The 23,484-nt window shown below is 47.8% G+C and overlaps 1 protein-coding gene across 1 annotated transcript in view; it reads right to left on the bottom strand.

Moving 5' to 3' along the window:
• Nucleotides 1–23,484, bottom strand: part of LOC147105997 (uncharacterized) — a 297,066-nt gene that overhangs the window by 155,953 nt on the left and 117,629 nt on the right. Inside the window, exons 15-17 of the mRNA XM_086009782.1 lie at nucleotides 22,505–22,621; nucleotides 18,458–18,574; nucleotides 3,148–3,264 (exon numbers count right to left, since the gene is read on the bottom strand). Coding sequence (XP_085865908.1) covers nucleotides 3,148–3,264; nucleotides 18,458–18,574; nucleotides 22,505–22,621 — 351 coding nt within the window. The remainder of the gene's footprint in view (nucleotides 1–3,147; nucleotides 3,265–18,457; nucleotides 18,575–22,504; nucleotides 22,622–23,484) is intronic.

Raw genomic sequence — 23,484 nt, 5'->3', positions numbered from 1 at the left:
AGCAGCACCTCCCAAACCTGCGACCTCTTCCACCTAGAAGGACAAGGGCAGCAGGCGCATGGGAATCCCACCACCTCCAAGTTCCCCTCCAAGTCACACACCATCCTGACTTGGAAGTATACCGTCGATCCTTCATCATCGCTGGGTCAAAATCCAGGAACTCCCTACCTAACAGCATGGTGGGAGTACCTTCACCTCACGGACTGCAGCGGTTCAAGAAGGTGGCTCACCACCTCCTTCTCAAGGACAATTAGGGATGGGCAATAATGCTGGCCTTGAAAGCGATGCCCACATCCCATAACCGAATATAAAATAAGAATTGTACTCTGTTTTAATGCCCACCATGAAATACCAGCCTGCTGTCATTCACTGTTGAGGCTGTCCCATGAAGAATGGATACTTGGAGGAGGTACTGGGGGTGGAGTTGTAACTGAATAAGGGTGACAGCTTCAGGAAGGGATGGTGGGAGGCAGCTGGACAAAGAATGAACACAGGACTGATTTACAACCATGTAAAAGTTTGAGTTGTGTATGAATTAATTACTCCGCTTCCCCATTTCTTTACTCAACAAGAGGTTCTATTGTGAAGGAATAAGCCATATAACCTATTCAGAAAAAGACACCATCTTATGAAATAATTCTGGCCTCATTTAAACATGACAAACTGGATTTGGAAATTTAGAAACCTAACGATGAAATAGCTATGAAAGAATTCTGGCTATTGACATAAGACAGTTGTTGGCCCTGAATAAGTAGCCTTATTGAAACAGAAGGTGCATGGCTCTGACAAGCTGACCTTTTGAGAACAAAACAATGGTTCACCCTGGATAAGGTTTTCTAATTTAAACTTCGTAAAGATGGCACATAAGATAAGGAACATCTGCCCTCGTAAAGATGACATAAAATAAGGAACACCTGCCGTTCACACCGTTTTTATATGGTGACCCTGGAACACCTGGAGATGAGACAAGATTTTGGCTGATGTGGCAGTAAGAGTTGCAGAGGTCGGCAGAAAGATGAATAGAGATAATTAATTTGCATCAGCAGAAAAACTTAAAGGAAATACCACTGGAAAAGGGTATAAATATTGAACTCTCAAATGGGATATCAGACTCGCTTTAATTGGGCAAAATGATTCCCGGCTTCAGAGGCGGCTCTGTAGTCTACCACTCTTTGTACTTTGGGGATCAAAGGTATTTGATGTTGATGGATATCCTGCATAAGAAAACCTTAAGAATTGTAATACCGTAGCAAAGTTAAGATTTGAAAGTAAGATTCCCTGTTAAAAATATAGTACGTTTTCTCTTTTTAGAACTGTTAGTGTTGCGATTGGCTGATTCACCAACTGTAAATTACATGTCGGTTCTTTAATAAATCTCCACATATTGTTAGAATTGACTCGCATAAGTCTTCTGTATCAAAAACTCGCAAACTCAATCTCTGTACACTCTTTGGTGAAGAGTTGCAGAATTCTGAGGGAGTTTCCTGGACCCTAATAATATCCGGGACGTTACAGTCTAGCTAAACTTATTAAAAGCGCTATCTGGAGGACGGTAACATTCTCGGGTTGTTCCTTTCCTTTAGGGAGAGATGGCCCGGACCTTTAGACCCAATTAAGCGTCTTTAGGATTCGGCTAGCTCAAACTTTAGTTGAAAGTGAACGTCTGAGAAATACACCTGATCCAGGGTAGCCCTAAAGGGGCTAGGACTAGTAAAAAACCCTTATTTTGTATCTGCAATCACATTTCGAGGCAGCCACACATATTTCAGGGTTCAGACAAACCTCCCAGCTCCCCAAAATTTTATAATTATCAATAAAAGGATCCCCACAATGACTCAGTTGGTTCAGGCAGTGAGCAGTTGCTTCGCACACACCAAGAGGCTTCCGAATATGATCCCCATTCTGGGCTGGAACAGACTCCCAGATATTGGGGATAAAATTAAAAATAAAATTGAAAGAATAAAAATGGAAATGGGGAGATTTTCCCCTGGGAAGATTGAGTGTCAGTTACCTGTACAAGTCCTTCCATCTCCAGTATGTCCAGCCCTACACACACATTGGAAAGAGCCGGGGCTGTTGAAACAGGAGGCCGAGCTGTGACAGTCATGGCTTCCACTTTGACATTCATTCACATCTGAATTTTGGAAGAAAGGAAGAGTTCATTGGAGGGTCCCCAGATTTGTGAATGTTAAACATTATCCTGTTACACATCCAGATTTAGGCTCGAACCTCATGACTCTTGTAAAAGATGAGTTTCGCCCCTCTGTTGGTTCAGAGGGTAAAGGTCCCATGTGGTGTAGCACTGAGCCTCACAGCCCAGGAAGGTCCCAGTTTCGATTCCTGCTCTGTACGGAGTTAGCCGAGTTCAGTTGGGGCAGTAGTTGGGTGTTAGACCTGATCTCAGCTCTCTTGGGCTGGGAGCGAAAATCATTGATAGTCCCCACTCCTGATTGGTGCCCAGTGACTCCGGGTGGAAAGTGCGTGTGTGTAAACATCGAGTGAGGACAGGATCAGGCCCAGTTGTGATGTCCCCCTGGGGACACTCACTGTCTACAACAGATAATGAATGATCACTTGTGTGGTCAAAGCCTGAGCAACTGTACCCCAGCAAGGAGTCAGTGACATCAGGGGGTGAATAGGCTGGTGAAAAGGAGGGGACATTGGTAGCACCTGCTGCCTGGCCTCTAGGTACCAGTTTTTTTCAAATTCATTCAGCAGGTTAGGATGACACTTCAACGATTCAAATCTCCATTCCAGACTCAGAGACAAAAAGAAATTTCAAGGCAATTACTAAGTGAAAGTGTACTGATAATGAGGGAAATGTGAGGGACTCCTCCACTCACCTACACATTTTTTTTTTCTGAATCACCTTTTCCCCTCCCATGCTAGATACAGTTCAACAGATAGGCTCCCAAACCTTCACCAAGTAGCAATTCTTCATGTCTGAATGTTTGAACCCGAGGAATGTCACCGTTGTTGTTAAGGTTTTCAATAAATTTTCACCATCAGTAAAGCAAACTCCAGAGCTGACGCCCTGATCCCAGCCCAGTCCGGTTTTGGTTTGGAACTTGACAAAAGGTCCAGCCCTATCTGGAAGCAGTAACTTCAGTTCATTGCCCAACGGGTTCAATGATTCCCATCACACACCTGTGCAGACAGATCCATTCCAGGTGTAGCCAGTCACACAGGAGCATCTGAAGCTTCTGTCCTGCTGGGTACAGGAGGCATTGGGTCCACACGGATTGTTGAGACACATGTCAGTAACTGCAGATACAAAATGAATGGGTGCAGTTTAGAACAAATCGCACTTGAGCGTTCAAAGATAGAATCGATTTGGTTAGAAGTAAGGAAGAGAGGAGCTATTACATTGCTGGGTGTGTACCATCGGCCATCAAATAGCAGGAAGGAGACAGAGGAGCAAATTTTCAGGCAACTTGCAGAAAGAAGCAAGAACCACTTGTTCGGTTTTGATAGAGTAAATAAAGAGAAACAGTTTCAAGTGGCAGAAGAGTCGGTAACCAGAGGAGCCAGATTTAAGGTGATTGGCAAAAGAACCAGAGGCGACATGAGGAAACATTTTGTTACAGAGTGTTGTTGTGATCTGGAATGCACTGCCTGAAAGGATGGTGGAAGCAGATTCAATAGTAACTATCAAAAGAGGTTTGGATAAATACTTGAAGGGAAAAAAAATACAGGGCTACAGGAAAGAGCCGGGGTCTGGGATTAATTGGACAGGTCTACCAAAGATCAGGCACAGGCACGATGGGCCGAATGGCCTCCTTCAGTGCTGTATCACTCTATGATTCTATTCTGTGATTTTACCTTCAGAGCAGTGAGAATGGGCAACATCAATTATCCTAATATAGACTGGGCTAGTAACAGTGTAAAGGGCAAAGAGGGGGAGAAATTCCTGAAATGTGTACGAGGACTTAAGGGCATTATTACGGGCAAGAGGATAACCAGGGAAAGGGTAGGGCCCATTAGGGACCAAAGTGGCAATCTGTGTGTAGAGCCAGAGGATGTAGGCGGGGTTTTAAATGAATTTTTTGCATCTGTGTTCACTATGGAGAAAGACGATGCAGACATAGAAATCGGGCAAGGGGACTGTGACATACTTGAACATATTAGCATCGAGAGGGAGGAGGTGCTAGCGGTTTTAGCGGGCCAAAAAGTGGATAAATCCCCAGGCCCGGACGAGATGTATCCCAGGCTGCTGTGGGAGGCAAGGGAGGAGATTGCAGGGGCTCTGACACTAATTTTCAGAACCTCTCTGGCCACAGGGGATGTACCAGAGGACTGGAGAACAGCTAACGTAGTACCATTATTCAAGAAGGGTAGCAGGGATAAACCAGGGAATTACAGGCCAGTGAGTCTAACATCTGTGGTGGGGAAATTATTGGAAAAAATTCTGAGGGACAAAATTAATCTCCACTTGGAGAGGCAAGGATTAATCGGGGATAGTCAGCATGGCTTTGTCAAGGGTAAATCATGTCTAACAAATCTGATCGAATTTTTCGAGGGGGTGACTAGTGGGGTGGATGAGGGAAATGCTGTGGATGTGGTTTACATGGACTTCAGTAAAGCTTTTGACAAAGTCCCGCATAGGAGACTGGTCAAGAAGGTAAGAGCCCATGGGATCCAGGGTGCCTTGGCGCGTTGGATCCTAAACTGGCTGAGTGGCAGGAGGCAGAGGGTGATGGTCGAAGGTTGCTTTTGTGACTGGAAGCCTGTGTCAAGTGGGGTACCTCAGGGATCGGTGCTGGGTCCCTTATTGTTTGTGATCTACATAAATGATTTGGATGAAAATGTAAAAGGTATGATCAGTAAGTTCGCAGATGACACGAAAATTGGTGGGGTGGTAAATTGCGAGGAGGAAAGCCTCCGGCTACAGGACGATATAAACGGGTTGGTCAGATGGGCGGAAAAGTGGCAAATGGAATTTAACCCTGAAAAGTGCGAGGTGATGCATTTTGGACGGACAAATAAGGCAAGGGAATACACAATGAGTGGTAGGACCCTAGGAAGTACAGAGGGTCAGAGGGACCTTGGTGTACATGTACATAGATCCCTGAAGGCAGCGGAGCAGGTAGATAAGGTGGTTAAAAAGGCATATGGGATACTTGCCTTCATTAGCCGAGGCATAGAATATAAGAGCAGGGAGGTTATGATGGAGCTGTACAAAACGCTGGTGAGGCCACAGCTGGAGTACTGTGTGCAGTTCTGGTCGCCTCACTATAGGAAGGATGTGATTGCTTTGGAGAGGGTGCAGAGAAGATTCACCAGGATGTTACCTGGGATGGAGCGCCTCAGCTATGAAGAGAGGCTGGACAGGCTGGAGTTGTTTTCCTTGGAGCAGAGAAGGCTGAGGGGGGACCTGATTGAGGTGTACAAAATAATGAGGGGCATAGATAGGGTAGATAAAGAGGAACTTTTCCCCTTAGTGGGGGGGTCAATAACAAGGGGGCATAGATTCAGGGTAAGGGGCAGGAGATTTAGAGGGGATTTGAGGAGGAACTTTTTCACCCAGAGGGTGGTTGGAATGTGGAACTCAATGCCTGAAAGGGTGGTGGAGGCAGGAACCCTCACAACATTCAAGAAGCATTTGGATGAGCACTTGAAATGCCATTGCATACAAGGCTATGGACCAAATGCTGGAAAATGGGATTAGACTGGACAGGGATGGATGGGCGGCGCAGACACGATGGGCCGAAGGGCCTCTTTCTGTGCTGTAAAACTCTATGACTCTATGACTTTCTTGATCACTATGGATCCAACCCAACGAGGAAGGAAACAGTGCGGGATCTAGTTCTGGGGAATGAAATAGGGAAAGTGAAGCATGTTTCAAGTGGGAGAGCATCTGGGAAACAGTGATCACAATATCAGGCTTAGAGTAGTTATGGAAAAGGACAAGGAAAAATCAAAGGTGAAAATATTCAGCTGGAGGAGGGCAAATTTCAGGTGGATTGGAGTCAAAGATTGGCAGATAAAACAGTTAATGAGCAATGGATGGCCTTCAAAGAGGAGATAGTTTGGGTACAGGCGAGACACATTCCCATGACGGGAAAGGAAGGGCATCCAAAGCTAGAGCTCCATGGATGACTGGAGATATAGAGATTAAAATGAAACAGAAAAAGGAAGCTTATGATAAATGTTAGGCTCATAGGTCAGTAGAGAAACAAACTGAATACAAAAAGTATAGAGAAGAACTGAAAAAAGGAAATAAGAGGGACAAAGAGATTGTATGAGAATAGATTAGCGGGTAACATAAAAGGGAGCCCAAATATCTTTTATAAACATATCAATAGGAAAAGGTTAGTCAAATGAAGAGTGGAGCTGATTGTGGACCAAAAAGGAGATCTTCTTATGGAGGCAGAGGGCATGGCTGAGGAACTAAATGAGTACTTTGTATCTGTCTTCACTGAAGAAGAGGATGCTGCCAATGTCACACTAAAGGAGGAGGAAGTAGAGAAATTAAATAGGAAGAAAAAATTATATAAAGAGTAGGTACTTAAAAGGTTTGCAGCGCTCAACGTAGAAACGTCACCCGGTCTGGATGGAATGCATCCTAGGTTACTGAGGGAAGTAAGGTGAGCAATTGTGGAGGTTGTGGCCACAGTCTTCCAAACCTCCTTAGATATGGGAGTGGTGCCAGAGAACTGGAGGATTGCAAATGTTACAAGCCTATTTAAAAAAGGGGAGAGGGATAAACCCGTCAAATATAGGCCAATTAGCCTAACGTCGGTGGTGGGGGATCATCTAGAAACATGAATCCAGGACAAAATTATTTGGCAATTGAAAAATATGGGTGAATAAATGAAAGCCAGCACGGATTTGTTATAGGAAAATTGTGTTTGAGTAACTTGATTCAGTTCTTTGATGAGGTTACGGAGAGGGTTGATGAGGGTAGTGCGGTTAATGTAGTGTATATGAACTTTCAAAAAGTGTTTGATAAAGTACCACATAATAGACGTGTCAGCAAAACTGAAGCCCATGGGTTTAATCGGGCAATGACTGTGTGGATACATAATTTGTTAAGGGACAGAAAGCAGAGAGTAGTGGTGAGCAGTTGTTTTTCAGACTGAAGGGACGTATACAGTGGTGACCCCCAGGGGTGGGTTTTGGGAGCACTGCTCTTTTTGATATGTATTAATGACTGGTCTCGGATATACAGGACATCATTTCAAACTTTGCAGATGAAACGAAACGCGGAATTGCTGCAGACAGCGAGGAGGACAGTAACAGACTTCAGGAGGACGTAGACCGGTGAAATGGGCAGACACATGGCAGATAAAATTTAACGCAGAGAAGTGTGAAAAGATTCATTTTGGTAGGAAGAATGAGGAGAGGCAATGGCCCAGAAATTCGGGTCTCCACGGGTGAGTACGCACGGGGTACTCACCCGTAGGCCCAATGGAAGTGCCGGTTTCCTGCATGCACTGCGCATGCGTGGGAAACCGGCACTTCCGTTCCCCTGAACGACGGGGTTCAGAGTTCTAACGCATGCGTGAGAGAGGCTGCGCGTGTGCATCGAACTTCGTTTTTTTTTTACAGGTTTTCCTGGGAGGGTAAGTCTCCAGAAGTTACACATGTAAAAAGCAGGCGCAAGGACTGCTTTTTACATAAGAACATAAGAACATAAGAAATAGGAGCAGGAGTAGGCCAATCGGCCCCTCGAGCCTGCTCCGCCATTCAATAAGATCATGGCTGATCTGATCCTAACCGCCAATCTACTATCACAGAACCATCTCCTGAATCTAACAGAATTAGACACACGAAATAGCAGCAGGATCAGGCTACACGGCCCCTGGGCCCGCTCCGCTACCCACAGGGCCATGACCGATCCGAACCTAGACTCATGTCCAAATTCCTGCCCGCTGCCCGTAACCCTTAATTCCCTTTACTTCTCGGAAACTGTCTATTTCTGTTTTAAATTTATGTAATGATGTAGCTTCTACAGCTTTTTGGGGCAGCATATTCCATGGACCTACCACCCTCTGAGTGAAGTAGTTCCTCCTCATCTCAGTTTTGAAAGAGCAGCCCCTTATTCTAAGACTATGCCCCCTAGTTCTAGTTTCACCCATCGGGAACATCCTCCCCGCATCCACCCGATCCAACCCCTTCACAATCTTATATGTTTCAATAAGATTGCCTCTCATTCTTCTGAACTCCAATGAGTGGAGTCCCAATCTACTCAACCTCTCCTCATATGTCCATCCCCTCATCCCCGGGATTAACCGAGTGAACCTTCTTTGTACTGACTCGAGAGCAAGTATGTCTTTTCTTAAGTATGGACACCAAAACTGTATGCAGTATTCAAGGTGCGGTCTCACCAATACCTTGTACAACTGAAGCAATACCTCCCTATTTTTATATTCTATCCCCCGAGCAATGAAAGCCAACATTCCATTGGCCTTCTTAATCACTTGCTGCACCTGCATACTGACCTTTTGAGTTTCGTGCACCAGGACCCCCAGATCCCTTTGTACTTCAGTACTTTCCAGTTTCTTGCCATTAAGATAATAACTTGCTCTACGATTTTTCCTGCCAAAGTGCATAACCTCACACTTTCCAGTATTGTATTCCATCTGCCAAATCTCTGCCCATTTACTTAGCCTGTCTATGTCCCCTTGCAGGTTTTTTATGTCCTCCTCACTCACTACTTTCCCTCCCATCTTAGTATCATCTGCAAACTTTGATATGTTACACTCGGTACCCTCCTCCAAATCGTTAATATAGATTGTAAAGAGTTGGGGACCCAGCACTGACCCCTGCGGAACACCACTAGTTACTGATTGCCAGTCTGAGAGTGAACCATTTATCCCAACTCTCTACCTTGTTAGATAGCCAATCCTCTATCCATGCCAGAATATTACCCCCAATCCTGTGATTTTTTATCTTAAGCAATAATCTTTTGTGTGGCACCTTGTCAAATGCCTTTTGGAAGTCTAAATACACTACGTCCACTGGTTCCCCTTTATCCACCCAAAATGTTACTTCCTCAAAGAACTCCAGCAAATTTGTCAAACGTGACTTCCCCTTCATAAAACCATGCTGACTTTGTCCTATTAAATTATGATTATCCAAATGTCCTGTTACTGTCTCCTTAATAATGGACTCCAAAATTTTACCTACCACAGATGTTAGGCTAACCGGTCTATAGTTTCCAGCCTTCTGTCTACTGCCCTTTTTAAATAAGGGTGTTACATTAGCAGTTTTCCAGTCTGCCGGGACCTTTGCTGAGTCCAGGGAGTTTTGGAAAATTATTACCAATGCATCCACAATCCCTACCGCCACTTCCCTCAAGACCCTAGGATGTAAGCCATCAGGTCCAGGTGATTTATCCGCCTTGAGTCCCATTATTTTACCGAGTACCACTTCCTTAGTGATTTTGATCGTGTTTAGCTCCTCCCCCCCATAGCCCCCTGTTTGTCCAGTGTTGAGATATTCTTAGTGTCCTCTACTGTAAAGACTGATACAAAATATTTATTCAGTGTTTTTGCCATCTCCACATTTCCCACCATTAATTTCCCGGTCCCATCCTCTAAGGGACCAACATTAACTTTAGCCACCCTTTTTCTTTTTATATAACTATAAAAACTCTTACTATCTGTTTTTATATTTTTTGCTAATTTACTTTCATAATCTATCTTCCCTTTCTTAATCAATCTTTTTGTTATTTTTTGCTGTCTTTTAAAGTTTTCCCAATCCTCTATCCTCCCACTAGATTTGGCTACCTTATATGCCCTTGTTTTTAGTCGAATACTATCCTTATTTTCTTTACTTAGCCACGGATGGCTGTCTTTTCTTTTACACCCTTTTCTTCTCAGTGGAATATATATTTTTTGGAAGTTGTAAAATAACTCCTTAAATGTACACCATTGATCATGTATCGTCTTACCCTTTAATCTATTTTCCCAATCCACTCTACTCAATTCCGCTCTCAAACCTTCATAGTCTCCTTTATTCAAGCTTAGCACGCTTGTTTGAGATCCAACCTTCTCACCCTCTAATTGACAAGGTAAGTGGTGAATTAATTAAAATTAAAACATTTTTTCCACAGGTTTATTATTTTTAAATACTTTAAAGCAAGGTAAGTTTATTTTTAGCCCCGTTAGAAAATGAAATTATTTTTTTCAAAAATTTAAATTATTGTTTAAAATAGTTATTTCATGTAATTTATAATTTATTTTAAAATGTGATGTTTTTTAAAAATTCATTTGAAGACTTAGTGCTGTTTTGGGGCCGTAGTATTTATAAGTTTTGACAGGTCTTCCTGTCAATCTTATGAATGGGCATTTCCCTGCTCCGATTGGCTCCCCATGGCCCACGTGATCCCAGGGGATGCATCGAACTAACTGCGCCCCGGGATATGCAAGCACTGTGTGCCAGCAGCTGGACCAGGCCCCGGATCAGAATTCCACGGGGGCCCACAGCTCAACGGCTGGCGCGCAAGGTAAATGCAGGTCGGGGGCTTACACCCTGAATTTCTGGGCCATTATGAACTAAATGGTACAATTTTAATGGGTGTGTAGGAACAGAGAGACCTGGGGGTGTACACAAGTCTTTGAAGGTGGCAGGACACGTTGAGAAGGCTGTTCAAAAAGCATCTGAAGAATAAAGATGGAAATGGGGAGGTTACCCGTGGGAAGTTTCAGTGTCAGTTACCTGTACAAGTCCTTCCATCTCCAGTGTGTCCAGCCCTACACACACATTGGAAAGAGCCGGGGCTGTTGAAACAGGAGGCCGAGCTGTGACAGTCGTGGCTTCCACTTTGACATTCATTCACATCTGAAGTTTAGAAGAAAGGCAGAATTCATTGCACAGCAAGGTCCCACAAACAGCAATGAGATAATGACCAAATCATGTTTTAGCAGTATTGTTTGAGGTGTTGAGTCTGCCGCGGAACACGAATGGAGGCCGAACCGATCTGAGGAACACATGGCTTTTATTACATTCTCTTGAGAGATGGCTGCCTCAGCTCCTCTCTCTGCTAAACCCGAAAACAGAATGAGGGCGACGCCCGCGCTTTTGAGTACACACTGAGGGCGACGCCCGCTCCTTTGTCATGCCTTAAAGGCAGCATGCTTCTTAAAGGCAAGGTGCCCGATTTATTGTCCACGGACGGAAAAGTGGATTGCGCCCGTTTAGGTGGCGATCCGCCACACAGCTCCCCCCAGAATCCGCTTAGGAGGTGTGGACGAGACGGTGCGGTGGTCTGATGGGCCGGCCGGAGCGACTCTTGTAGGATGCCGGTGGATGTGGAACAGCCGGGCGTGGAGCAGCCGGGTGTACTGGCTTGAGGGCAGGTCGGCCGCGTGGCGGTGGACGAGCTACTGGGACCTGCTCACCTGGGCTCCGAGTGTGCTGGCTTGAGTCGGTCAACCGACACTTTTTCAGTCCTGTCGCCCACTTGTAGGTCGAAAAATTTGTCCCCAGCCTGTAGCACTTTGTAGGGCCCGTCGTACGGGGGTTGAAGGGGTCCGCGGTGGGCATCGTGCCGGACAAAAACGAACCGTGCCTGGTGCAGGCTTAGCGGGACGTGTGAGGTGGATTCGCCGTGCCGGGCAATGGGCACCGGGGCGAACTGTAGCGCCGGTGAGGCGAAGTCGTGGCGTTGCTGGTCGGCTGACCAGGGTGTCGTGGCGGTGGGCAGGAACTCGCCGGGTACGCGCAGCGGCTGGCCGTACACGAGCTCTGCTGCCGATGCGTGGAGGTCTTCTTTAACCGCGGAGCGCAGGCCGAGGAGGGCCCACGGGAGTCGGTCGGTCCAGGCGCCATCCTGGAGGCTGGCTCGAAGAGATGCCTTCAAGGATCTGTGGAACTGCTCACACAGTCCGTTGGCTTGGGGGTGGTACGCTGTGGTGCGGTGAATGGTCAACCCGAGATTGCGTGCGATGGCGGTCCAGAGTTCAGAGGTAAATTGCGGACCTCTGTCCGACGTCATTTCGGAGGGGACGCCGAACCGTGCGACCCAGGTGCTGACGAAGGCTCTGGCGATGTCGGCGGTGGTGGTAGAGGTCAGTGGAATTGCCTCGGGCCAGCGCGTGGTGCGGTCGACGATCGTCAGCAAGTGCGTGTGGCCTTGCGACTGCGGCAGGGGCCCGACGATGTCCACGTGGATGTGGTCGAATTTACGTGAAGGGACGGTGAACTCCTCGAGGGGTGCTTTCGTGTGTTGCTGCACCTTGGCCCGTTGGCAGGCTAGGCAGGAGTTGGCCCAAGTACGCACATCCTTGCGATGGCCGCGCCAGACAAAGCGGTTGGCTACCAATTTGATGGATGCGCGGGCGCCGGGGTGGGAGAGGTTGTGGAGAATCTCAAATACCCGGCGGCGCCAGGACACTGGGACGACGGGCCGAGGTTGAGGTAGGGATATGTCGCACTTGACCGTGACTGCGGTCGGGCCGCAGGCGACGTCGGCCAGGCGTAGCCCTGGTAGGTTGGTAGGTGCGGAGAGCAGATCAGGGCCCGTGAGCTGGTCTGCTGCGAGTTGAGCATAGTCGACTGCCAGGTGTGCGGCGTGGATGGCGGGGCGGGAGAGGCAGTCGGCTACCACGTTGTCTTGGCCGGAGACGTGTTGGATGTCCGTGGTGAACTCGGACACTGCCGCGAGCTGGCGCTGCTGCCTGGCGGACCAGGGGTCGGTTGTCTTTGCCATTGCGAATGTCAGGGGTTTGTGGTCGACAAACGCAGTGAAGGGGTGGCCCTCCAGCAAAAACCGAAAATGGCGGACCGCCAGGTACAGCGCGAGGAGCTCGCGGTCGAAGCTGCTGTACTTGACCTCCGGGGGGCGTAGTTGGCGGCTGAAGAAGGCAAGTGGTTGCCAGGCGCCGTCGACCCACTGCTCGTACACGGCGCCGACCGCGTGGTCGGAGGCGTCCGTGGTGAGCGCTACTCTGGCATTGGGCCGTGGGTGCGCGAGCAGGGTGGCGTCGGCGAGCGCGGTCTTGGTGGAGTTGAAGGCGGCTGATACGTCTGCCGTCCATTCGACCGCCATCTTGCCGCTCCTGCCCCGGAGGGCTTCATACAGGGGCCTCATGAGGGACGCCGCTTTGGGGATGAAGCGGTTGTAGAAATTCACCATCCCGAGGAACTCCTGGAGTCCTTTGATGGTGGTGGGGCGGGGAAATTGCTGGACGGCCTGCACCTTGGTGGGCAGGGGAATGGCCCCAGCATGGGTGATGTGGTGGCCGAGGAAGTCGATCTTGTCCAGGCCGAACTGGCACTTGGCTGGGCTGAGGATGAGCCCGTGGTCGCTGAGGCGCCCGAACAGGATGCGAAGGTGTTCGAGGTGTTCCTGCTTGGAGGAACTGGCTACCAGGATGTCGTCCAGGTAGACGAACAGAAACTTCAGGTCCCGAAGGACCGAGTCCATGAGCCGTTGGAATGCCTGGGCCGCAATTTTGAGGCCGAAGGGCATCCGCAGGAACTCGAAAAGCCCGAAGGGGGTGATTACGGCCGTCTTGGGGACGTCCGCGGGGTGGACGGGGACTTGGTGGTAGCCGCGCACCAGGTCGACTTTGGAAAAGACTGAGCGGCCGGCCAGTCTAGCCGAGAAGTCCTGAATGTGCGGCACGGGGTACCGATCAGGGGTGGTGGCATCGTTGAGGCGGCGGTAATCCCCGCAGGGGCGCCAACCCCCGCCTGGTTTGGGGGCGATGTGGAGTGGGGAGGCCCAGGGACTGTTGGAGCGGCGGATGATGCCGAGCTGTTCCATAGTGGCAAACTCGGCCCGCGCGATCTCCAGTTTGGCCGGGTCCAGCCTGCGGGCGTGGGCGTACACTGGGGGGCCTGTGGTGGGGATGAAGTGTTCCACCCCGTGTTTGGCGAGCTCCGCGGAGAAGGTCGGGTTGATGAGGGCCGGGAATTCGGCCAGGAGTGCCGAGTAGTCATCCGTGGCCCGGGCGTGGCACTGTGATGCCATGTCGGCGGGTTGACGGGGGGCCATGGCGCCCAGGATGGGGGACATGGTGTTCATGTCCACGAGGCGGTGTCGAGGGATGTCTACCAGTAGGCCGTGGGCGCACAGGAAGTCTGCGCCGATGAGAGGGGAGAGTACCTTGGCAGTGATGAACTCCCATCGGTAGCAGCGACCAGCGAGGTCGAGGGTGACTGTGCGGGTGCCGTACGTCCGGATGTCCGAGCCGTTAGCGGCAGCCAGAGCCTGTCCTCGTTCACCCTTTTGGATGTCGAGGGCGGAGGCCGGGATGATGCTGCGCTGAGCTCCAGTGTCGCACAAGAACCGGCGGCCGGTTTTGTCATCCGTGACGTACAGCAGGGAGCGCGCGTGGCCCACGGCCATCGCGGGGGCTGGTACGGGGGCAGACTTGAAGGAGCAGGGAGGTGTGCACCGTTGTGCCCTGGCGCCGAACCGTGCGTGGTAGTAACAGTAGCCCGGGTTTGTGGGGCGCGAAGGCCCCGTGGGCCCCGTGGCTGGGCCTTGTGGCCGCGTGGTGGCCGGTGAGGGGCGCGCCCAGGCTGTGGCTGCCAGGTCCGGAGCGACGTCGCGGCTGGAGTGAGCGGACAGCAGCTTGTCGGCCTCGTCGGCCAGGGCTTCTAGGTCCGTGAGGCCGGACGCCACGATCGCTGGGCGGATGCTGGGAGGTAGCTGGCGGATGAACAGCGTGCGGAAGAGGGACCCGTGTGGGCTCTCGTCGGTGAGTGAGAGCATGTGGGAGAGGAGGTCTGACGGTGAGGCGTCACCGAGGCCTGGAAGGTCGAGGAGGCGGCAGTTTCGCTGGTATGTCGAGGTCGTAAATTTTTAAGGAGCGCGGCCTTAAGATGTGCATACTTGCCCTCCTCTGGTGAGTTCTGCAGCGCTATCCAGACCTTCGTGACTGTGGAGCTACCGAGTGATGCGACGAGGTAGTCATACTTCGTCCCATCTGTGGTGATGTGTCGCAGCCGGAATCGGGACTCAGCTTGGAGGAACCAGGCTTCGGGCTGGTTTTCCCAAAACTCCGGCAGTTTCACGGAAACTGCGTTCGTGTCCGCCATTGCAGTGCTCGGAATACGTTCTGAGCGTCGGGGTCACCAATGTTGAGGCTGCCGCGGAACACGAATGGAGGCCGAACCGATCTGAGGAACACATGGCTTTTATTACATTCTCTTGAGAGATGGCTGCCCCAGCTCTTCTCTCTGCTAAACCCGAAAAACAACTGAGGGCGACACCCGCGCTTTTGAGTACACACTGAGGGCGACGCCCGCTCCTTTGTCATGCCTTAAAGGCAGCATGCTTCTTAAAGGCAAGGTGCCCGATTTATTGTCCACGGACGGAAAAGTGGATTGCGCCCGTTTAGGTGGCGATCCGCCACAGAGGCATAAATATGTGCCAGGACACCCGGGAAAACTCCCCAGTTCTTCTTCAAAATAGTGTCGTGGGATCCTTTACCCAAGAGGACTCATCCGAAAGATGGCATCTCCAATAGTACAGCATTCCCTCAGTACTGTACTGGAGTGCCAGTCTAGGTCTTGTGCTCAAGTCTCTGGAGCGGGGCTTGAACCCACGACCTTCTGACTTAGAGGTGAGAGTGCTACCCACTGAGCCACAGCTGACCCCAAAGCACAAACCTGAATGGCTGCAATTTCAGCCAATCACATTGTTGCTCTATTTATTTTTAAATGGTTCCATCCGTCATTTTTATTTCTGAGCCATGTGAAAATAGAAAGCGGTAGAAGTAATTTATTGAAACGATAACAAAAGCATAAAAATCTCTGGATAAAAGTCTTCTCTCCCACATGGCAGCTGTCTTTCATTCTGCCAGCGCAATTTACACTTCATCTCGAGCCATCCTTTGTTTCTTAACCTGTCCCATTACCGTCTCCTTTTGCCTTGAATATCTCTTAATGTCTCGTAATCTCTCCTGCCTTCTATCCTATCACAGACCTTCCCTTTTGTTCTTTCATCCCCTCCCCTCTTTCCCAGCCCCTACACTTGCTTAAAAATCTGTTCCATTTCCTGCTTTTTTCCAGTTCTGACGAAAGTTCATCGACCTGAAACATTAACTCTGTTTCTCTCTCACAGATGCTGCCTGACCTGCTGAGTATCTCCAGCATTTTCTGTTTGTATTTTGGATAAAACTTACCTTATTTTACGCAAATGTAACTCCACTATTTAAGAAAAGGAGAGAGAAAACGGGGAACTACAGATCAGTCAGCCTGACATCAATAGTAGGGAAAATGCTAGAATCTATTATTAAGGACGTGGTAACAGGGCATTTAGAAAATAATAAATAGGATTGGGCAGAGTCAACACGGATTTATGAAAGGGAAATCGTGTTTGACAAATCTGTTAGAATTTTTTGAGGTTGTAATTAGCAGAATAGATAAGTGGGAACCAGTGGATGTGGTGTATTTGGATTTTCAGAAGGTGCCACAGAAGAGGTTATTAAACAAAATTAGGGCTCATGGGATTGGAGGTAATATATTAGCGTGGATAGAGGATTGGTTAACGGACAGAAAACAGAGAGTAGGAATAAACAAGTCATTTTTGGGTTGGCAGGCTGTAACTAGTGGGGCACCGCAAGGATCAGTGCTTGGGCCTCGGCTATTCACAATCTACATCAATGATTTGGATGAGGGGACCAAATGTAATATATCCAAGTTTGCTGATGATACAAAACTGGGTGGGAATGTAAGTTGTGAGGAGGATGCAAAGAGGCTTCAAGGGGATATAGACAGGCTAAGTGAGTGACAAGAACATGGCAAATGGAATATAATGTGGAGAAGTGTGAAGTTATCCACTTTGGTAGGAAAAAAAGAAAAGCAGAGTATTTTTTAAATGTTGAGAGATTGTGACCTGGGTGTCCTTGTACGTGAATCACTGAAAGTTAACATGCAGGTAGAGCAAGCAATTAGGAAAACAAATGGTATGTTGTCCTTTATTACAAGAGGATTTGAGTATAAGAGTAAAGACGTCTTACTGCAATTATATAGGGCCCTGGTGAGACCACACCTGGAGTATTGTGTACAGTTTTGGTCTCCTTACCTAAGGAAGGACATACTTGCCATAGAGGGAGTGCAACGAAGGTTCATCGGGCTGGTTCCTGGGATGGGGGGGATTGTCCTATGAGGACAGATTACGTAGACTAGGCCTATATTCGCTAGAGTTTAGAAGAATGAGAGGTGATCTTATTGAAACATACAACATTTTTACAGCGCTTGACAGGGTAGATGCAGGGAGATGTTTCCCCTGGCTGGGGAGTCTAGAACCAGGAGTCACAGTCTCAGAATAAGGGGTTGGCCATTTAGGACTGAGATGAGGAGAAATTTCTTCACTCAGAGGGTGGTGACTCGTTGGAATTCTCTACTCCAGAGGGCTGTGGAGGCTCAGTCGTTGAGTATATTCAAGACAGAGATCAATAGATTTTTGAACATTAAGGGAATCAAGGGATATGGGGATAGTTCAGGAAAGTGGAAATGAGATAGAATTTCAGCCACAATCTTATTGAATGGCGGAGCAGGTTCGAAGGGCCAAATGGCCTACTCCCGCTCCTATTTCTTATGTTCTTATCCTTAAATCAGCCAATGTATGTTAGACATGCCTTTAAGAAGCCTCCCCTCCCCCACAGAGGCCTGTCTATCTCTGAAGCCTGGGGATTGAGTGATGCTGCATTCAGGCTCAGTTGCGATGTCCCCCTGTGGACACTCACTGTTACAGCAACACATGAAGAATGATCCATTGTGTGGTGAGGGCCTGAGCAACTGTACCCCAGCAAGGGGTCAAAGACTTAGATATATACCTGAAAGGGACAAATTCTCTGGGCTATGGGGAGACAGCAGGAGTGTGGGATTAATTGGTTAGCTCTTTCAAAGAGCTGGCACAGGCATGATGGGCCGAATGGCCTCCTCCTGTGTTGAATGATTCCATGACACCAGAAGAGGAGGGGAGAAAATTTAACCAAAAAGAAATAGTAGAGGCTACAATCTAGTGCGAGTGGTATTTTTTACCAGGTTTAGATTAGACTGAACAACCCAAATCTGTGTGTTAGTCCTGGATAGGAAAAAAATAGGAATTAGAGAGTGAAAGTGGACGGATAATGAGGGGAATATGAGTGACACTTCCACTCACCTAAACATTAACTAAAAGTTGTCATTTTACCTTTATTTTACTGAATTCCATTTTAATCCTTTTTCCCTCCTGAATTTTTTCCCTTTTACCCCATACTGAGGTAGAGTTCATGAGTTGCCAGACACATTCCGATGCCTCACCCAAGTAGCCCTGGAAACATTGGCCTTGACAGGAAGTGTCTGCAAGTTGTTTGAACATGGAAATAGTTATCATTACCCATTGAGGTTTTAAATTAACTTTCAACATCAATAAAGCAAACTTCAGAACTGACGCCCTGATCTCAGCCCTGCCCCGGTCAGGTTTGGAACTTGACAAAAGGTCCAGCCCTATCTGGAATCAGTAACTTCAGTTCATTACCAAACGGGTTCACTGATTCCCATCACATACCTGTGCAGACAGATCCATGCCAGGTGTAGCCAGTCACACAGGAGCATCTGAAGCTTCCGTCCTGCTGGGTACAGGAGGCATTGGGTCCACACGGATTGTTGAGACACACGTCACTAACTGCAGACACAAAATGAATGGGTGCGTTTTAGAAAAAATCGCACTTGAGCGTTCAAAGATAGAATCGATTTGGTTACAAGTAAGGAAGAGAGGAGCTATTACACTGCTGGGTGTATACCATCGGCCATCAAATAGCAGGAAGGAGATTGAGGAGCAAATTTTCAGGCAATTTGCAGAAAGAAGCAAGAACCACTTGTTCGGCCCCAGCTGGAGTATTGTGTTCAATTCTGGGCCTCACACTTTCAGAAGGATGTCAAGGGCTTGGAGAGGGTGGAGAGGAGATTTATTAGAATTGTACCAGGGATGAGAGACTTCAGTTATGTGGAGAGACTGGAGAAGTTGGGAGTTGTTCACCTTGGAGTAGAGAAGGTTAAGAGGAGATTAGATAGAGATGTTCAAAATCATGAATGGTTTTGATAGAGTAAATAAAGAGAAACTGTTTCCAGTGGCAGAAGGGTCGGTAACCAGAGGAGACAGATTTAAGGTGATTGGCAAAAGAACCAGAGGCGACATGAGGAAACATTTTGTTACAGAGTGTTGTTGTGATCTGGTGCACTGGCTGAAAGGATGGTGGAAGCAGGTTCAATAGTAACTATCAAAAGAGGATTGGATAAATACTTGAAGGGTAAAAAAATACAGGGCTACAGGAAAGTGCCGGGGACTGGGATTAATTGGACAGGTCTACCAAAGATCAGGCACAGGCACGATGGGCCGAATGGCCTCCTTCAGTGCTGTGTCACTCTATGATTCTATTCTATGATTTCAACTTTAGAGCAATGAGAATGGGCGACTTCAATGATCCTAATATAGACTGGGCTAGTAGACTGGGGAGCACGGTGGCATAGTGGTTAGCATTGTTGCCTCACAGCGCCAGGGACCCGGGTTCAAATCCGGCCTCGGGCGACTGTCTGTGTGGAGTTTGCACATTCTCCCCGTGTTTGCGTGGGTTTCCTCCGGGTGCTCCGGTTTCCTCCCACAGTCCAAAAATGTGCGGGTTAGGTTGATTGGCTATGATAAATTGACCCTTAGTGTTAGGGGGATTAAATATGTGGTGTTATGGGGATAGGGTGGGATATGTGTTGGTGTAGGGGTTACGGGGATCGGGTGGGATATGTGTCAGTGCAGGCTCGATGGGCCGAAATGGCCTCTATCTGCATTGTGGGGTTTCTGTGAAATCTGTGAAAAGTAACAGTGTAAAGGGCAAAGAGTGGGAGGAATTCCTGAGATGTGTACGAGGACTTTCTTGATCACTATGGATCCAACCCAACGAGGAAGGAAACAGTGCGGGATCTAGTTCTGGGGAATGAAATGGGGAAAGTGGAGCTTGTTTCAGTGGGAGAGCATCTGGGAAACAGTGATCACAATATCAGGTTTAGAGTAGTTATGGAAAAGGACAAGGAAAAATCAAAGGTGAAAATATTCAGCTGGAGGAGGGCAAATTTCAGGTGGATTGGAGTCAAAGATTGGCAGATAAAACAGTTAATGAGCAATGGATGGCCTTCAAAGAGGAGATAGTTTGGGTACAGGCGAGACACATTCCCATGACGGGAAAGGAAGGCATCCAAAGCTAGAGCTCCATGGATGACTGGAGATATAGAGATTAAAATGAAGCAGAAAAAGGAAGCTTATAATAAATGTCAGGCTCATAGGTCAGTAGAGAAACAAACTGAATACAAAAAGTATAGAGAAGAAATGAAAAATGGAAATAAGAGGGACAAAGAGATTGTATGAGAATAGATTAGCGGGTAACATAAAAGGGAAACCAAAAATCTTTTATAAATATATCAATAGTAAAAGGTTAGTCAAATGAAGAGTGGAACTGATTGGGGACTAAAAAGGAGATCTTCTTATGGAGGCAGAGGGCATGGCTGAGGAACTAAATGAGTACTTTGGATCTGTCCTCACTAAAGAAGAGGATGCTGCCAATGTCACACTAAAGGAAGAGGAAGTAGAGAAATTAGATAGGAGGATAAAATTAGATAAAGAGTAGGTACTTAAAAGGTTTGCAGCGCTCAACGTAGAAACGTCACCCGGTCTGGATGGAATGCATCCTAGGTTACTGAGGGAAGTAAGGTGAGCAATTGTGGAGGTTCTGGCCACAGTCTTCCAAACCTCCTTAGATATGGGAGTGGTGCCAGAGAACTGGAGGATTGCAAATGTTACAAGCCTATTTAAAAAAGGGGAGAGGGATAAACCCGTCAATGACAGGCCAATTAGCCTAACATCAGTGGTGGGGAAACATCTGGAGACATGAATCCGGGACAGAGTTATTTGTCAGTTGAAAAATATGGGTGAATAAATGAAAGCCAGCACGGATTTATTACAGGGAAATTGTGCTTGAATAACTTGATTGCGTTCTTTGATGAGGTAACGGAGAGGGTTGATGAGGGTAGTGCGGTTAATGTTGTGTATACGCACTTTCAAAAAGTGTTTGATAAAGTACCACATAATAGACGTGTCAGCAAAAGTGAAGCCCATGGGATTAAAGGGGCAGTGACTGTCTGGATACATAATTGGTTAAGGGACAGAAAGCGGAGAGTAGTGGTGAACGGTTGTTTTTCAGACTGAAAGGACGTATACAGTGGTGACCCCCAGGGGTGGGTTTTGGGAGCACTGCTCTTTTTGATATGTATTAATGACTGGACTCGGATATACAGGACATCATTTCAAACTTTGCAGATGAAATGAAACTCGGAAATGCTGCAAAAAGCGAGGAGGACAATAACAGACTTCAGGAGGACATAGACAGGTGAAATGGGCAGACACATGGCAGATAAAATTTAACGCAGAGAAGTGTGAAGTGAGTCATTTTGGTAGGAAGAATGAGGAGAGGCAACATAAACAAAATGGTACAAATTTAATGGGTGTGCAGGAACAGAGAGACCTGGGGGTGTACGTACACAAGTCTTTGAAGGTGGCAGGACATGTTGAGAAGGCTGTTAAAAAAGCATCTGAAGAATAAAGACGGAAATGGGGACGATTTCCCCCTGGGAAGTTTCAGTACCAGTTACCTGTACAAGTCCTTCCATCTCCAGTGTGTCCAGCCCTACACACACATTGGAAAGAGCCGGGGCTGTTGAAACAGGAGGCCGAGCTGTGACAGTCGTGGCTTCCACTTTGACATTCATTCACATCTGAAGTTTAGAAGAAAGGAAAAGTTCATCGGAGGCTCCCCAGCTTTGTGAATCTTAAACCTTATCCTGCTACACACCCAGATTTAGGCTCGAACCACATGACTCTTTTAAAAAATGCGTTGCGCCCCTCTGTTGGTTCAGAGGGTAAAGGTCCCATGTGGTGTAGCACTGAGCCTCACAGCCCAGGAAGATCCCAGTTTCGATTCCTGGTGTGTACGGAGTTAGCTGAGTTCAGTTGGGGCAGTAGTTGGGTGTTAGACCCGATCTCAGCTCTCCTGGGCTGGGAGGGGAAATCATTGATAGTCCCCACTCCTGATTGGTGCCCAGTGACTCCGGGTGGAAAGTGTGTGTGTGTGAACACCGAGAGAGGACAGGATCAGGCCCAGTTGTGATGTCCCCCTGTGGACACTCACTGTCTACAACACATAATGAATGATCCCTTGTGTGGTCAAAGCCTGAGCAACTGTACCCAAGCAAGGAGTCAGTGACATCAGGGGGGAATAGGTTGGTGAAAAGGAGGGGACATTGGTAGCACATGCTGCCTGGCCTCTAGGTGCCAGTCTTTTTTTCAAATTCATTCCGCAGGTTAGGACGACACTTCAACGATTCAAATCTCCATTCCAGACTCGGATACAAAAAGAAATTTCAAGGCAATTACTAAGTGAAACTTCAGAACTGACGCCCTGATGCCAGCCCTGCCCCGGTCTGGTTTGGAACTTGACAAAAGGTCCACCCCTATCTGGAAGCAGTAACCTCAGTTCATTACCCAACGGGTTCAATGATTCCCATCACACACCTGTGCAGACAGATCCATTCCAGGTGTAGCCAGTCACACAGGAGCATCTGAAGCTTCCGTGCTGCTGGGTACAGGAGGCATTGGGTCCACACAGATTGTTGAGACACACGTCACTAACTGCAGACACAAAATGAACGGGCGCGGTTTAGAACAAATCGCACTTGAGCGTTCAAAGGTAGAATCAATTTGGTTACAAGTAAGGAAGAGAGGAGCTGTTACACTGCTGGGTGTGTACCATCGGCCATCAAATAGTAGGACGGAGAAAGAGGAGCAAATGTTCAGGCAATTTGCAGAAAGAAGCAAGAACCACTCGTTTGGCCCCAGCTGGAGTATTGTGTTCAATTCTGGGCCTCACACTTTCAGAAGGATGTCAAGGGCTTGGAGAGGATGCAGAAGAGATTTACTAGAATGGTACCAGGGATGGGAGACTTCAGTTATGTGCAGAGCCTGGAGAAGCTGGGGATTGTTCTCCTTGGAGCAGAGGAGATTTGATAGATGTGTTCAAAATCATGAATGGTCTTGATAGAGTAAATAAAGAGAAACTGTTTCCAGTGGCAGACGGGTCGGTAACCAGAGGAGACAGATTTAAGGTGATTGGCAGAAGAATCAGAGGCGACATGAGGAAACATTTTGTTAGAGTGTTGTGATCTGGAATGCACTGCCTGAAAGGATGGTCGAAGCCAGTTCAATAATAACTTTCAAAAGAGAATTGGACAAATACTTGAGGGTAAAAAAATACAGGGCTATGGGGAAAGAGCAGGGGAGTGGGATTAATTGAACAGATCTACCAAAGAGCAGGCACAGGCACGATGGGCCGAATGGCCTCCTTCAGTGCTGTATCACTCTATGATTCTATTCTTTGACTTTAAATTTAGAGTAGTGAGAATGGGTGACTTCAATTATCCTAATATAGACTGGGCTAGTAACAGTGCAAAGGGCAAAGAGGGGGAGGAATTCCTGAAATGTGTACAAGAGGACTT

Source organism: Somniosus microcephalus, chromosome 16 (assembly GCF_052327205.1).
Source record: "Somniosus microcephalus isolate GS21.2 chromosome 16, FLI_Smic_1.0, whole genome shotgun sequence".
NCBI classification, from domain to species: Eukaryota; Metazoa; Chordata; class Chondrichthyes; order Squaliformes; family Somniosidae; genus Somniosus; species Somniosus microcephalus.
This window is presented reverse-complemented; position numbering and strand designations above follow the sequence as displayed.